Genomic DNA, 18,114 nt, shown 5'->3' with positions numbered 1-18,114 from the left:
TGGGGCAGTCTTTGTTGCTAAACCAGCCGAGTTCAGCACACCATTGAGGTCAATTCTGTTGCGGTTCTACTACGTCTGCAGCCTTAATGGTGTAGTGCTAACTTCTGAAGATCATAACTTATCAAAGATTATATGACAATAATGTACCGTATTTTCCAGACTGTAAGGCGCACAAAAATTCCTTTGATTTTCTCAGAAATCAATGGTGCGCCTTATAGTCCAGTGCGCCTTATATATGAGCCGTACTTTCAGACAACAGCTGCCTTGAACTGTGCACAGGTCTGCCACCTGGTGGTCATTCATCCTTAAAATCAGGTGCGCCTTATATATGAACCTAGACGTTTTAGCAGGCATTTATTGATGGTGCGCTTTATAATCCGGTGCACCTTATAGTCCGAAAATATTTAACCGAAAAGTATTTAACCTTTTCAGTATACAAAATACAACTGCTGTTCCAGGTGCTCATTTTGACACTTCATTCAGATAACTAAAATGTGTCTGGAAGCTCCTACCCCCTTTTGTCTGCGATACGTGTAAAGATGGATTTGCCGGTAGACTAAGAGTAATGGCTAAGCCAACCTCATTATCAATGATGAGGACAGGGATTGCCCAAGTTATCACATGGATTGTTCCTGCCCCCTGAATGTCAAAGGCCATTAAGGAACCAGACCAGAAATTAAAGGTTTTTGAAGAGCTGGACCCTTGTTGAGTAGGCCATCCTGAAATTTATTATTTTTTTTTATTTGTGAGGTCCAAGCAATATTAAAAAAAAAAAAAAAAAAAAAAAAAACACTGGTTCAGGAACTTAAGAAAAAAAAACAAAACATACATTACAGACGGCTTTACATTGCATACTATATTTACAACTTACCTGCATGCACCAGAACAAACCCAACTCGCTTTCCCTTCTGTAATTTACCAGAATCTACTTCTTTGGTTGAGTCTGTCTCTTTTTTACTGGAAACCTGAGATGATTTAGAAGGCAATGGTTCTGATGAATTGACAGCCTTCTCCATAATGACACCACAAGGATATCATTGTTGTCCTGAAGATAAACATCCCAAAAACAAAACTTTAGAAAGTTATCTACCAGTGGTTAAAGAAAAATATACATACAAGTGACTTATATTTGAGATGTACAAGTAGACCATATTTTGTGGACTATTAAGACTTCTTATAAAGTGTTAGAAATTTTCTGGTGGCTGCAGAATGTCCACAGCCTACATTATACAGGCAGTCCCTGGGTTACGTTCTTTAGGTTTGTTCTAAAGTCGAATGTGTATGTAAGTTGGTACTGGTATATTTTTTAATTGTTGATCCATCCAAAATTTTATTTTGGCCCTGTGACAATTTGAGCTTTTGTCATGGGACCAAGGATTATCAATACATCTTCATTACAGACACTTTACAACTGATCACTACAGAGACTAAAGTAAAACATCCAAGTCATATTGGGCTGTGAGGTCCTTCTGTAACTAGCGGTCATCTGTAAGTCGAGTGTAAGTTGGGGACCATCTGTGCTGCGATTGTGATGGAAGAAGAAACCCGCTGGTTTCTGAAATGGCTCAAATGGGTTTTCCAGGAATAATGGAAAACCCTGAGAGTCAGAGCAGGAAAGAAAATGTGCCTCTACCCTGCTTTCACCTCCAATAGTTTTGGTTAATAGTACCTACTCCAAGAGGTGGTGTCAGATCAATTCTCCTCTTGGTAGACATTTAAGAGTAGACATAGAACTTAAGAATATCACAGATTCCCAATTAGCATGGGCCTGGGGAATTACTCAGAATCAGGGAGGAACGACAGACAACCTGTTGACTAGGGGTACCCTAACTGTGATAAGAAACAACACCTCCCTCTTTTCTTCCCCTTCACCAGCAATGCCAGCTCGCCTACTCCCTTATCATATAAGACCACACTCTAACAATTTATCTGGTATTTGGGCTAGATTGGAATCTATCCCAACAGGAAAGATCCTGGAAAAAATCAGGAGAAACTATTGACCTATCTAGATAATCTTTTACCAGATTTGCATTTCTTACATAAGCTAGAAGTAAACAATTTTGTGAGACAAATTTCAGCCAAATCATTTAATCTCAATAGCTTAACATGGATCGAGGAAACGATGAGTAAGCCAATTAAACCTAAGGGTCTGATCTCCTTTATCTATAACAAATTACTGGAAGAGTCTTTGGGTGATGTAAAACCTGACTATATTGCCAACTGGGAAAAAGACTTAAGAGTCACATTTAGTGATGCTGAGATTTCTAAAATACACAAAAACTCACACGGATTCTCCAAATGTGTAAGAGTTCAGGAGAATTCATATAAATTAATGACAAGGTGGTACAGAACCCCAAAAACTCTTAAACAGATGGGTCTATCCTCTAATGAAGATTGCTGGAGATGCGGACATAAAAATGGATCGCACACCCACATCTTTTGGTACTGTCCAAGTATCCAGAAGTTTTGGAATGATGTTTCTAGAATCACTAATCAAATTTGCTCTCAAGCTTTGCACCTCACCCCGAGTAGTGTACTCCTATGGTTACCTAATAAAACTTGGACTCCAGGAAAACACAACCTGGCCACAACCTTAGTCCAAACAGCCAAACTGCTAATTCCTCTTCATTGGCTTAGTAAATTCCCCCCTACAATTCCAGAATGGCTAAACAAAGTAGATCAGATCTGCAGATTAGAAGAATCAACGAGTTGGTCGAACAGAAAACATGACACATTTATAAAATTATAGGCCCCATGGCACGAATTTAGGAAACAAGCATAAAGCTATATACTTAGAGGTATTTATCTAACAACCTATCTTAACCTTCTTGGTCTTTTATAATACTTTTTCATGATCTGGGCACTTCAATTTAGTGGATCCCTTCAACGACAGTTATAATGCTTGTAGCATAACCCTTGTAACCTAACTGTAATTAAATCTCTAGACATAAGTTCCTATAGTGAACTATAACTTTTATACTTAGTTCCTGATGAATAAGATGTGTTACACTAGATCTGACATCTGTATCCCTTCCCACCTTCCCCCCCCCCTCTTTCCCCCCCCACCTCATCCCTCCACCCCCACCTCTTATGATATGAACTCACCTTAACTGTATGTTAAATGATTAATGCGAATCATTCTGTTTAACATGTGCTTTATGTGAAGCGAGTATGTATATACCTTAATGTTTCGGGATAAGAGGGGATACCTGCGAGTATACCTATCTCTACCCCTGTTGTTTTTGGATTTGTTCTGCTGAATTTTCTCAATAAAAACCTTTTAAAACTCAAAAAAAAAAAAAAAAAATAGTACCTACTCCCGGCTGCAAGAGTTGGGGTTTTACAAACCCCCTTCAGCCAACGTAGAGTCCTCAGACAAAGGGACGCGAGAAATCACTGGCCACCCACTGGCCAAGTGGATCCCATTACCACCTGGAAGATTCAGCCGGGCGGAGAGTTCAAAGACTGGAAGTACCGGAGAAGTGTGGAAGCAGAATCATTGAAAGCCCCTTCAATGCAGCAATTTCGCTGGGTCAGGGACACATAACTTTTCCTTTACATTGCAATGGTTGGCTTTTGCAACCTGAATCAAAGACTAGAATGATGCAAATCCTAAACCCACAGTGGAAATTAGGTTCAATTCAATGTTAAAAGTATAAAAGAACTCTGAATTATGGAGTACCACATACTGTCCAGACAGTTAAGCTCGAAATCTGGAAATAATTCGTTTGTGGGTAATAACAACACCGAACCATCCATATGATAGTATAGTGGAGCCTCATCTATCGTTTATGGATGGTAAAACTGTAAGATGAGAGCCTAATAAAACTGAAATGGAATTACTACTCAGGATGTGTTTCTTCCATTTGTCTTGGATTATCAATATGGCCAATATGAGACCTAGGGGACCATGTTTTTTTTTTTTTTTATAAACTGCATTTAAGGGGGTGACTGGAGAAAGTCTTATGAAATGGTGGGCATTTGGTTGTCAATACATGTCGGAGCTGCATGTATCATGGGTTAATATTTCTGTTCTGGATCTCAAGGAAAGACCACAGAACATTCTAAACTACATATCACCAAGAGTAGTTACTCGGGCCTCTCTCCAGCTCTCCAAAACATTTTACGTTGGAGAAGTGAGAAGTTAAAAGTATGGATGGATCGGATTAAGTTAACATGAGGATCTGCTACTGACAAATCAATGCTGTTGAAATTTCAGAGATACCAATACTGTATGTCCTTTCAAGTAATATCAATGGCAATTATACTTAGTAATGTCCATGTGTATATGAGTATGGGTGGTCAGACACTCGAAAAAAACAGGGATCTGGCAGAAGACTTCTCTACCCGATCCAAATTTTGGGTTTCTCCTTCCTCTATTTTGCATTTAAAGAATAACAGGGAGCGAGGGAAAGAGATTATTGATGAAAAGATCTACCGCTTAGATAATTATATTATGAATAATACATTTATGAAATGTTGGGCTGTTCCTCTAATTCTTTTAGTTTTCGTTACCAGAAGCACTGGGCTTCAAAGCAGCTTTCCTAATGTCACTTTCTCCAGTTCCCAAATGGATTGTTCCAATACAAATTGTTGGTAAGATGATGACTGCACCATGTTAATCCCCAGTTTTGAAGTAGGATTTTCCATTCCAGACATTTTTTTTTCTTGGGGCTCTCAATACCGTTCACTGGTTGAACTAATGTTTTCTCACTGGCGCATAAAGAAATTCAATGTGAACTTTGGTTCTGGTACAGTTCTGCTTGCCAGCCTCTTTTGATACCTAGGTTACTTCCCTATACATTTCGGGAAAGCCAGTTTAAACAAAAGGAAAACCTCTTTTCATTGCCTAAGCACAAATTGCTTCCTTTCAATTCTTCCTTAAGAGGGTTATAATTTCTTTATAGATTTTTCTCTTCATCATTCTTGGTGGCACTGACTTAATCCTCAAACTAGTAAATTTTATATTACTGGATTTCTGCAGGCTCCATGTAAATTAACCCAAGGAAACTAAAACTGTCTCAATGGCAAATATCTGCAAATGACTCCACCAGTATGGCACATGACCATCGTTATTTTTTGCAATGCTCCATCTGCTGCTCCTTTTACTTTCTGTCTCAAGCTGAAGGGTGGCTCACTTGAAACAGTCATATCTCCAGAACCGAGGCACCTAGAAACACAATTCTGGTGTCCTATTAAAGAGGACAATTTCCTCTTTAAAGGAAACCTACCATATCAGATCTACCTATAAAAGATAGATCTGGTGGCAGGTTCAGCTAATAAATACCATCGTAAACCTTGAGTAGCCGCTGAGTTTGGAAAAGTTTTATTAACCTGATATGCAAATTTCCTCTCCTATTTTTTGGCCATACTCCATGCTGGGTTCAATTTTTTAACCCTACACTGACACCTATGGAGACAATGGGGCACATTTACTTAGCCGTCCCTTGCACGATCCCCGCTGTGCGTTGTTCAACGATCATGGCGAGATTCACTAAGATTGTGCGCCCGATTTTCTGCTTGTGTCGCTTCCCCGCTCAGGTCCGCCGGAGTTCACCATCTTCTTCTTGGTGCATATAAGTGCATGGCTTGCGACTCAAATTCAAATGTTAAATCCTGCACTCAGTCCGAATACGGTTTGTGTCGCATGAAAGCTGCCGCCGGAATCGTGTGCACCACAATCCCCTTTTAAATGCGGCACAAAAAGGTAATTGTCGGAACATTTGTGTAATTGAGCCCCAATTGAGCCCCAATATGTGGTAACGTCCATTTGGGCTACATTTCTTGCACCTTTATTCCTATTCTGTACCATATGTCCTTGTTTTATGTTTTATATCTCTTTATACAGTATAGTGTTTACATTTGCTTGCACTTTATAGGAGGGGTATAGGGCTTTTCCCTAAGAGTTTTTGCACGGTTTTGTGCGGTTTTAGGTGCGTATTTGTCCTGTTGTTCATAAATAAAGAGATTGATTTTTCCATATATAACTTTTTGGGTCCGTTTATACGTATTCACCCGCTTTCTTGTTGTTGCGATATATTGCTTTTGAATGTGTTGATCATTTGGTTGTGCCCGCCTCCCCCTCACATACTTTAACTGATATGGAAATTTGTGAAAGAGGCTACTGGGGCGTGGAGTTGCCAGAGCTGAAGCTACACATCGCGGCTACTCCACGCCCCAGTAGCCTCTTTCAATACTCCTACTATGAGATCTTCAGCGCGCAGCTCCTGGTAGCTGCCTGCACTTGGCCACTACGCTTCCAAAGTAGCCAAACGCATTGCAACATTTAAAAACACATGCATTCTGACGCATCCAAAACGCCATGCATTAACCCACCCTCAATGAACTTCTGGAGTGAGTTTGCTGCAATGACAGTAAAGGGGCAAATAATATTGCACGCCCCACTTTTCAGTTTATTACTTTTTTAGAATTTTTTTTTTTAATATTTAACAAATTTCATTCCACTTCACAATTATAAATGTTTATCTCTGGCACTTTCTAACTGTTGAATAATCAATAACTCAGCTGTCTTCTCTTGCAAACCTTTGCACCATAAAATGCACAGAACTAGGCTGATGGCTGAACAACCTTTGAATTCATAAAAGCTATTTATATGAAGGGTGAAAATGTCTATTGTCATTAGCTTTAGTTTAACTAGTATGGGACCTTTAAAGGGAGTTGCATGTAGTTACAGTAACAGATGGGATAAGCTCTGACTGATACTCACATGCTTCACTTGTTGTCTAGGATACCTTCAACTCACAAAAAAAGGTTCATTCTTCAAACTGCATTGTAAAAAAAAACAACAAAATAACAAATTAATTAAGTTGGCCCAAAGTAAGGCTATATTCACACTGCCGTTGCCCGCCCGTACCGTACCGTAGCGGGCAACGGCAGTGTACGGGGAGAGGAGGAGGAGGTGAGCGCAGCTCACCCCCGCCCCTCTCCATAGCAACCTATGGCGCACGGCCCCGTATTACGGGAAAAGATAGGACAGGTCCTATCTTTTTCCCGGGTACGGAACGGTACGGTGCCGCACGTGTGCTGCACCGTACCGCTCCCGTAGGGTGCCGTGCGCCCATAGGAGTGTATGGGGGACGTATATCGGCCGTATATACGTCGGCCGTATATACGTCCCCCATACGTTCGTGTGAATGTAGCCTAAGGCTATGTGCACACAGTGGTTTCTTTTTGGCAGTGAGCTGGCCACACAAACGCCCAATAGACCTCTATTACACACAGCACACCAGATCTCACCGCACCGTGACCAAGCCAAAGCGTCCGTGCCACAAGTTATAAAGCAGGTCCTATTCCCGCTCCTTTCCTATGGAGATGAAAGGAGTGAGCACCCGAGCCACACCACTGTCCACCCGGCCGTAGCAGGCCGCAGAGTTTCCACTCTTAGCGGCCCGTTTATGCACACGGCTGTGTACATGTAGCCTGATACAGAAGACGTGCTGCTATGTATGTGTTATCTGGAAACAATCTGACACTGATAGTTTCTTATACTTTATATGTATCCAATATAATAACACAGGTTCTGTTTATTTTAAGGTTTATATTTTAAAAAAAACTGAAGGAATAATATTTGCAAAAACATGGATGGAACCTGTCAGGTGTATTTAGAACTCTAAACCACTCACAGTTTCTTACGGACCTATTGTACAGTGTTCCAAATCACCCTATATAAACTCGGTCTGACAATTACTCAGAGATCCAGGCACCATGACAAGGGTAATCTTTAATTTGTTACCCATGGCCTCCTTACTTCTAAAAAAAAATCAACTTTTATAATGATGCTAATGAGCCTGAGGGTCTCCTGGTGTGTTACCACAGCTCTTCCATGCTCAAGATTCGCACACTGTTATACTGTGCAGGAGCACTTTCCCCCTCCCATTGTGTGCTAAATCTTCCTCTGCTGCTGTGAGATTACAGCAGGCAGGGAGAGGGAGAACCAGGGTAAGAGGTTGTGAAGCTGCAGCGCAGAGGGGCTCTGGTAACAACCCCAGGAGCCCTTTCGGCTCATTAGCGTAATTTTACAAGTTGATTTTAGAAGGAAGGAGGCCATGTATAACAAATATAAGATGATTACTACACTCACATGGCCTGGATCTATGAGTTGATCATGATGGATTAAAAAAAAAAAAATAAGCATTTAAAATTTTGGTGCCCTTTCATATATATATTATGCTCTTATACACCAATCCTCTTAAAACAGAGGAGGGGGAAAGCCAAAAATCTTTCAAATAAGATGAAAAAAGATAAACTTCAAGTGAAATATATCTCATCCTCACACCCTGCTAGACAAAGCTGCATGCAACATGCATTAAACCGCATACAGCACTCAAGTGCAGTGCAGACACTATACACCTGAGCAGCCTCTGCAGCACTATGTCTCCCAGCAAGCAGCTAATTAGCATCTCTGCAAAGGCATGCTGGGAGTTGTAGTTTAGTCCTGGTGATGCGCAGCTGCAGGTCAGTACGCGGCGCTTGCCGTCCAGTGATATGTAACCACAGGCGGGCGCTTTACTTTAGCTGTAGAGGCGGCAGTGATCACTCACAGGCAACCGGCGCGGATGTGTCTACCCCCGGCTCCAGCAGCAGGCCCCTCAGTCCCAGCAAAGCAGCCCGAAGCCGGCTGGCAATTGCGCATGCGTGATGCCTATTGGTGGGTGGCGGCTCACGTGACATCAAAGAGCGAGCGAGCGCGCGCTCCTCTCTCTGTGAGGAAAGTTTAGAGAGCTGAGCATCAGGTGACGCACTTGCCTGTGAGCTGCGTCGGTGTCGCTTGCGTTTGTGCTACGTCTGATTGTCCGTCGTCTATGACTTTGGCTGCTTATACAAGTGTAGTAAACACTTTAAATTTGTTCCATGTTACCAAAGATGGCGCTGATATAATGTGCTATGGCGATGAATGGGGTTGTCTAGTTATGTTATGTCCTCGGGTGTGTGACGGGGGAGACAATGGCAGTACAGGACGGGGTAAATCTACCTACCAAGTTTATCTCATTCACGCAGGATAACCATTGAATTACTGGGTCCCTAACTGATCAGTAGTGATGTGTCGTTTCCGAACAAGCTGGGTCTAAGAGCCCACTCTTTTACACGAATTACTGGAGTCGGCTAGTGATGTGTTGTTAGCCGGCTCTTGTTCGTGAACGCCGGGAGCTGGCTCCCATCAGTGAGCTGATGGCTCACTTAACCCTGCCCCTAGCTGGCTCACAACGCCCCCTTCAGCCTTATACGTTCGGGTTAAAAGTGGTGTAGGGTGATTGACTGGCCTGCGGCTCCCTCTTATATATTAAATAGGGAACCGTTCAGGAGCCAGAAGAGCCGTAATTCCCATCCCCTCAATGAGCCGATGGCTCACTTAACCGTTCACCTAGCCGGCTCATCATGCCCCCTTTAACACGATACAATTGGGTTAAAAGTGGTGTCGAGTGGGGGTACTGGCCGGACTGCGGCTAGGAAGAGCCGTAATTCCCATCACTACTGATGAGAGAAAAAGTGCCATATTCTCAGTTATTGGTGGATGCATACTCAACCTGCCCCTAATGCAGGAGTGTAGGAAATTTCTGACAGGTATTCTTATGAATGTGCGTGTAAAGGAAACTTACCATTGTGGTAGGTCGCTACAATCTGATTTATCCCGATGCAGTCCCTGTCTAATCTGAGGGTTTTGTTAAAGAAGAGAAAAAAAAAAATTATCTTTTACTTGTGCAAATTATTGGCTACGGTGGCGGTTACTCCAGGCCCCAGTAACCTCAGCCGATGCCCCCTGCTAGCCAGGGCCAATAATTTACATAAGTAAAAGACTTTTCTACAAAACCCTTAGATTAGACAGGGATAACATGAGGATAAGGTAGATTGTAGATGGTATGTTTCCTTTAATGCTATGCTCAACAATGGTTCACATACCTAAAGTATAGATGTCTGGCTCGCCGGGCTGCTAATTATGCATGCCTCTCATGGGGAGGTGAGAACACGCAAGAGGCAATGCTGGGAGAGGGAGATGCGGGGGCGTGCATAATTAGCAGCCCGGAGTACTGGACATCTTGCCCCCTGTCTCCTAGCTGCTAATTATTAGTCTTTTCTCCAGGAGATCCTGGCGTGTCAACATTTAAGAGGACCTGTCACCAGATTTGGACCCCCCCTGACTAACAATGGCTGCTGATTAAGGATTACAAATCCTCCCCCTATCACCTAAAATTAGCTACCAGTAAGGCACTGTACCTTAATTACAGCCATTTTCTGATATGAAAATTAGCTTTTGTGACTCATGTCTGGTCTTTGTGACTCTTCTCCCTCCCAGGCTGCCAGTCATCCACGCCCCATTATTCTAACTGACAGCTTTGCTAATATTCAACTACAGACATATAAAGCTCTATGTACAGATAGGAAATATTGTAAAAATTTTTTTACACGATGCCTTGTGTTACATTTATGTCATGTGACCACTGATGTCATCGCAGGTCTTTTAGCCTTCTAAGAATAGCAAAAACTGTACACCATGTGTAGGGGCAGGACACGCCCCTCTGATGCCAGGTAATAAAAGGGGATTTATGTGGATGTAAGCGAAACTATTTTAAGCTAAAAGCAGAGTGTCGGTCAGTTAATAGGGCTCTATAAGAACCTGTCAATGGCTGTATATATGCAAATGTGGTGAAAAGTGCCCTTTCAAGGATACCAGCGCTGGAATGAAGATCAGCACAGGTGAGTATCAGTAGTTTGTTAAGGAAAATGGTTGTTTTCCTTTATTCTCAAGCTCATAAAAGTATCCGCATTTTTAAAAGTACGCTCTCATAAAGAATGGTTTGAAAAGATTTTCGATTTGTGCCAGAGATTTGGAATTGGAGTTGCCATCAATCTCCCTGTGCGGCCATGCTTGTGAGGTGTACTGGAGTACAAGCAGCACCTGGTTACAAAAGACCAGAGCTTTGCCCCCCATGGAGAGTTGTCTTTGTCTTCACAGTGCTATTCTTGTGTTAACTTTAGACAAGCATTTTTACCAGGATTTTAGAGTTGCTTCATCATTCCAAGACAGATCCCCAGGACCTTGATAAATTCCCTTTTGATGGTGAAGGAGGCATAGGAAGCAAGTTTCCCGAGTCTGGCCTCTGAATTCCTGCAGTTACCTTTTGGCCCAGAGGGTTCTCTGAACTCTTTGCAGGTCTGGACAAGTGCAGTTACCAAATGCTGGTTGACGCAGGATACAGCTACATCACCCATATACAGCAAGCACTTGGCCCAGGTCAGCCTAACAGCTGTCCACCAACACTGTGCTGTGGATATCAAGGTATATCAGGTCAACAATAGTAGAGAACATCTTAAGCAGACGAAAATTACACAGGTCCTTGCCCAAGAACTCATACAATGCCCGGTCCAAAGTCTTCTCCTGATCCAGCCTAACGCTGCACGGACACAACATCTCCTGTTGTAGTGCTCTGTGTCTCTCATGAGGGCTAGACTGTCGGCGATTCTGCGACTGGGGATGCCATAGATCTGATCTTGATGGATGACCTCCACGCTGACCACCTTCAGTCTGTGTGCATGCACATTTGCCAGGATCTTGTAGTCCACGTTCAGAAGAGACACATGGGATGCCAGTTTTCTAACCTTGGAACCTCTAAAACCCTAATTGTTCACTGTTGACTCAACTACTGTAACACCCTACTAATGGGTCTTCCATTTACTAAACTCTAACCCCTACAATCTACTCTTAACATAGAAGCCAGACTTTCAGTCTAGATGCTGCACAGATGTACTGGTTGCAGTACTGGTCACCTTAGGAAACTATCCTTATCCACAAAGCTCTCCACACTACTGCATCTACCTCTCCTCCCTCATCTCAGTCTACATGCTCTTCAATCTGCCTTAATCGGACCTCCCTCTCACTTCTCCCAAGCTGGACCAATTCTCAGGAATGCCTTGCCTTTTACTCAGGGGCAGACTAAGACTGCCATGGGGACTTCCGGTGAGGGGATGTGAGGACGCACCTCAAAGAGCTCAAACTCGCCAACCTCAGAAACCAGCATAAAACCAGCCAGGGGGATTAAAGACCTCACCCGCTCAGGTTATCCCGGCATTAGAACACGACGGCACTGACAAACCTGCGTCAAGCGGACCCCCCTCCGGACCGCGACACAGCCCGGCAGTAAACATGTGAGCTGCGTGTAACAAGGGAGCAAGTTACCGTAAGCCCAGGAAACGAGGTAGAGTCATGAGGAGGGTGATACAGGGGTCCCCAGCGGAACACACAGCACCAGCAGTGGGGCACACAGCGGCAAAAGAGGAGACACCATTTGATTAACTCTCAGCACAGAGCAACACGTGGAGCTGTATAGTCTCGGTCAGATACACTGCATATGCTGTAGCAGCACCTCCTTCACTGATCACCATTGCAGAAACTATGCCTCTGAACAACCTAAATTAACTAATGGTCCCTAGGCTGTATGTTATAGCCCCTACAAGTGGGGAATTCACTTCCTACATATGGTACTAGAATCGTGCATCTTGGGGAATAGAGGATGCGTCCCTTCTGCTGGCTTTTAATTTGTGGTTTCAGGACCTCTGGATGACCTTGAAATGTTCTGAAATGGCTCTTGTTTACATGTGTATTGAAAGTATGCACAGATGAATGAGGATTTAATGGGCAAAGGTCCTTCTGAGTATAAAATTTGGTGGATAATTTGGGCCTGGGGCTACCATCCAAACCACCTGAATTATAATCCTCTACTGATTATACTATCAGACTAATACTCAACTACCAAAGATTCAGAGATACCCTTAAAACCCATCTCTTCAGGCCAGCCTATGACATGTGTAACTTCACTCTCTAACCTCGGCTGATTTCTCCTCCCGTCTACGTAATCCTTCACCACTTGATACCGTTAGACAAGTTACTCATTAGGCCGATTCATCCTGCTTTCTGTACATATCAAAAGCAGCTGGTAACTGCTTCATTCAGCATTAATTACTTATTTTATCCCATATGAAGAATGGCTATTCCCTTGTACAAGCACTGTCACCTCCTACTAGTTGCGTCAAATTTTCTGTTGCATGTCCACTGCAGGCATTAACACAAAATGTACCACATTTATCTAGCTGTCTAAGCCCCTATGATAAATCTGATGTGCAAAAGAGTCACCCTAGAATCATCAGTCACTCCTGACTAATGATAAATCTGACCCTTTGTGCCTATCCAGTCATTTCAGCATTTTTTGGACAGATTCCCTTTAAGGCTCACACTGCACAAGAGGGAAGGGATCACATGAATGATTCTTTATATGTCCAAATAATGTAATTGTGGTCGCTGTAACTTGTATACCTTCTATATTTATTGGCCCTTTGCCTCTTCTTGTAACATTCCTAGTATATTCTCTTGGACTTATTTCCTTGCCGTCATTATTCATCTTGTAAAATTACTGAGCGCTCTTCATTACTACAAGATGTTTGGACAAGATGTACCCAAGATATGAGCCAGGGAAAATGTGAGTGTGTATCCATACAATGTAGCTACATGTATGTAACAGAGCGCATTATCATATTAGCATAAATATAATTATACCTTTACATTGCAATTACAGAATAGAAATGTCACCAGTTACCGTAGCGATTATACATTTTAAGCAGTCACAGATTTACCAAACATGAATGAAACCTCTGAAGACCTGCCCCAGTTCTTAGCAAGATTTATATCATTATGTCTTAGTTTTTCTGTTTTACAATAGGGATTTCCCAGAAGAAACTCGATGCGATTGCTCTGATTTATGGATTTGGACCTCGCCTTTGTCCATTGATCACTGCATCCATGTAATTTTGTTATTTGAGACTTTCCTTTAAGTTTCAAAATCAAGTTAATCATCTTATTTTGCCATAAGAAGTTTGCAGTCCGGGATTAGGACTTGTTTTTCTGTCTAAAAGACACATTTTTTTTATACAATAAGTTTCTTATAATGAAAGCCATTTGTAAAAACAGCTCCAATATGAAGATTTTTTCCCCTTTCTTCTTATGCATCAGCCCCTTTGTTATTTTATTACTATGTTAATTGCACAGCAGTGTTTCTTATGGCAAGTATATTGTAAACCAAAGCAGAAATGCCCTAATGTGATTTATTAATAATGTAAACTGGATACGGTATATTTATAAAGAGTGTTTGCTTAGTGTGTCCCAGTTAATCAGATTTTACCTAAAATATGTGAAAGATATATTGAAATATATACAGTAATGATTAGTATATTATTTACACCTAGGTGTCCTTTGTAATTGGGTTATTAATCAATGCCATCAAGCTGAGTGTACATAATATATCAATTATTTGGGCAGTTGCTAACAGCTTGCACATGTATGTGCTATTTTGGTCATTTGTGATGTTTCATTGTGGAGAGATGTTTCATTGCATTCATGTCAGTTTTTTCTCTTTAAAATGCTGAAAATGTGTTAAATCTAGTTGTTTTTTTGAAGAGTGCCAACTCACTTCATTTTTCCCTTCAGGCAACCTACTCCAGATTCAGAATGTTAATCCAAATGTGAAAGACAGAATTATGAATGCAACTATTGAAATTTAGGTCCAAATCTACTCCAGACAACCAGTGGTACTATACAAACTTAGGCATTAGTTGAGAATTTTTTTAGCTAAAAAGTCACAAATCCACGACAGACCTTAAAAGGACATCTACCACCAGTTTGAAAGACCTGAGGGGCTTCAGGCTCCATTAACACCTATGGAACCTGGAGCCCCTCAGGCTCATTTGCATACAGTTTTTCATCAAGGTGGTAGATGTCCTTTAAGCCTAAATGTATGAGTTTAATGCTTTGGAGGAATATTGGTCTAATAAAGTTAAACCCCTTCCCTACGGCTCAGTGTTGGACCGGGTGTTAAGCAGAGAGCTCACAAGCAGAGCACTCTTCATATTGAAGCAAACACCCAACGGTAGCAACAGCAATCAGAGTTAAATCCTGGCGGCATGTACCCCATAATGGTTTCCCCTGCCCCCACCCCCAAGTATTGCAGTATATGTTAGAAGCAATCAGACCCCCAAGGTTTAAGGTACCCTTAGGGAGTCTAAAAAATAGTAGGAAAAAAAATTTGAATCAAAAGGTCATACAGTATGCAAAATTAAAATATCACATCTTAAAAAAAAAATAGACCAAACATACACAGTTACGCTGTAGTAAGAAAAGGTTTTTGTACAAAATGTTTTCTTTTTTTTAAAAATTTCTTAAAACTTATTTATACATATATTTGTTATCCTTGTGATCACACCAACCCCCAGAAGAAAATAGTACAAATTAGTTTTTTGACCACTTTCACCACATTTGGAATTTTTTTTCCTACTTCCAGTACACATCATGGAATATTAATTGTTGTCACCGGAAAGTACAATTTGAAACAAGCACTCATACAGTGCTGTACGTGGAAAAATAAATTTATGGATTTTTGATGGTGGGGGGAAAAAAAGAAAAAAACAAAAACAAAAAAGGGCTAAGTCGTTAAGGGGTTAAGTAATCATTGCTTAGCAGGATAAGTGCTACCTGATGCTTGGAGCACACAGTGTTGTCACTCGCACTTCACTCAAATAGGCTCATGTGCTGACAGTGTTGGGGAGAAGAGCATACACTGACGTGACCGGGATATGTCTTACAGTTGATCCGCGCAGAAGACAAGAAGCTGAAATTGCAACAGAGGCTAGCCCTGCCTGGCTCTGACTCTGCTGGAGCTTCTATAGTTGGTGGGAGAGTCCCTTACCGAATGTACGAGAATCTGTAACGTGGTGAAAAAAGGCACAGTTATGGATATGCAACTTTTTTGATGCAAAAACACATATATCACACTCTTTAGAGTTCTAATAACCCCCCCCCCCTCCCTTCCAATGTGGTTCTTGACAATTGCTGAAGCGCGCATTGTAATTTATGAGCCTATGAAACTTGTAAACATTACCTGTATGTCAGTCTAAGTATACAATTTTAATATATAATTTATAACAATTTTGGAGAGTCAGTAAAATACATAATAATAAATTTACTTGCTTCAGAAAGCTTTTCAGTTTAAGAGGTTAGTGTCCTTTTAAACCAAAGTTATTTTAATGGGCATTGTTCCTTTTTCAACAAAGTTTTCATTTTATTTCAACAGTCTGTAGTCATTTTAGTTCTCCTTTCTGGGGTATTTGCCTCTATAAATATTATGGTGTTGAATTTCACCTCTGAAAAACTTTACACCCAAGAAACTTTGAGAGGCATTTATGACTTGGTATAAAATCCTGGCAACTGGCTCTTCGTCCTCTGGTAGGAACACTGTTCTGAAACATCAGCACATAAGTTGGTTATGGACAAGGTAGTGTGTAACATAATATGGGAAAAATAGAAGCATTCATATGATTGATCCCAGGAATTACTGTTAGTTCTTGGGATGGAGGATGATGAGGAGAACAGATATGACCGGTGGCATCCATTCATGTTTACTTCATAGAGTTGCATAATACCATATGGTGCCAAACCTAACCGGAAAATTATTTCCTGTTGATACAGCGTTTTTCACTTACATACAAAAACCCTGTAAATACATTTCATTGTATTCCATAGAAATGTAAAACTTACTTCCCATGAAACAGCAACTTTTTTTTTTACACTGATGTCACAACAGGGGTGGAATGGGTCCTGAACTCTCCTCCAACCACTGTCCCTGACTACTTGCAAATTACACAGAAATCATGTCAGAACAAACTGGATCAATAACTAAAAGGCGCCAAGGTACAAAATAGTGGAACAAAGTAAAAGTCAATAGTGCAGGCAGAGACAATGAATCCTGGCACTCCAATTTTTGATTGCAATTTGAAATAAATGTTATTGCGGCTTATAATTGTGAACGTTTTTGACTGCACATTAGCCTTTATCAAACATATGTACCATATATACACTTGTGTAAGTCGAGTTTTTCATCACAAAAAGTGTGCTGAAAAACATCACCTCGGCTTAATAAACAAGTCAATAAAAAAATAAACTTACATAATTTACATATAAACTCACCTTGGCGCGGCTCCCCGATGCCTCTCTCCCCATGGCTCCAGTTCTTTCTTCTCTCTGCTGTAACAACCAGCAGAGACACGGCCACGCTCTCTGCCAGTCGGCGCACACTATGATACAACGTTGTCGCCACTGATGACGTCATAGTATGCACCGGCCAGCTGTTACAATAGAGAGAAAATAGAAGAGGATCTGTGGGGGCAGAAGCATCGGGGAGTCACGCCAAGCATCAGGGACCGCCCGGAGGTGAGTATGTAAGTTTTTTTTTTCTGGGCAAACTGGGGGCTGGCTGGCTACTTAAGGGGGCTGGCTGTATACGTAAAGGGGCTGGCTGGCTACTAAAGGTGGCTGGCTGTATACTAAAGGGGGCTGGCTGTATACTAAAAGGGGCTGACTGGCTACTAAAGGTGGCTGGCTGGCTACTAAAGGTGGCTGGCTGTATACTAAAGGGGGATGGCTGGCTTTATATAAATGGGGGCTGGCTGGCTGTATACTAAAGGGATGGCTGGCTATATGCTACAGGGAGCTGGCTGGTTGTATGCTACAGGGTGCTGGCTGGCTGTATGCTACAGGGGGCTGGCTGGCTGTATGCTACAGGGAGCTGGCTGGCTATAGACTAAAGGGGCTGTGACCAATGCATTTCCTACTCTCGGCTTATACTTGAGTCAATAGGTTTTCCCCGTTTTTGGTGGTAAAATTAGGGGCCTCAGCTTATACTCGGGTCGGCTTATACTCCAGTATATACGGTAGTTGCTGGTAAAGAGAAGATAATCAAACAAGCTCAGTTTGGGAGGCACAGCCATGGCGAAGGAAGACGGCAAACAACAAACAGACAACGGGAACAAGGGAAAGCAGCCAGCTGAACAAGTTGAGTACTGAAACTATCGACATTTGGCATTTCATCTTATATCTCATGGTTTGCTGTTAGAGTACATCAATCCTATTCTAAAGATTGAGCTATTCCTTAAGTTGAAGAAGTTGGTGCAACAAATTTGACTCTGTCTTTCTTGTTGCTGGATTTAAAAGATAAACTAAAATTTCTTATGGACAGTATGGAATCATTAAGTAATTTCACTATGACACTCCAAATT

General features: G+C 41.7%; 1 protein-coding gene across 2 annotated transcripts in view; it reads right to left on the bottom strand.

Annotated features, from left to right (window-relative positions):
* TASP1 (taspase 1) overlaps positions 1-8,715 on the bottom strand; it is a 96,414-nt gene extending 87,699 nt beyond the window's left edge. Inside the window, exons 1-3 of one of the 2 annotated variants that reach the window (XM_072140448.1) lie at positions 8,562-8,697; positions 6,728-6,785; positions 872-1,045 (exon numbers count right to left, since the gene is read on the bottom strand). In XM_072140448.1, the coding sequence (XP_071996549.1) occupies positions 872-1,016 (145 nt within the window). In that variant the 5' untranslated portion in view covers positions 1,017-1,045; positions 6,728-6,785; positions 8,562-8,697. Of the gene's footprint in view, positions 1-871; positions 1,046-6,727; positions 6,786-8,561 lie in introns of both variants that reach the window. The other variant, XM_072140449.1, reaches the window with a different exon arrangement.
* Positions 8,716-18,114: the final 9,399 nt, after the last annotated feature.

The sequence above is a fragment of the Engystomops pustulosus genome, chromosome 3, assembly GCF_040894005.1.
Source record: "Engystomops pustulosus chromosome 3, aEngPut4.maternal, whole genome shotgun sequence".
NCBI lineage: Eukaryota > Metazoa > Chordata > Amphibia > Anura > Leptodactylidae > Engystomops > Engystomops pustulosus.
Note: the sequence above shows the minus strand (reverse complement) of the source record. Positions and strands in the feature narration are given on the sequence as shown.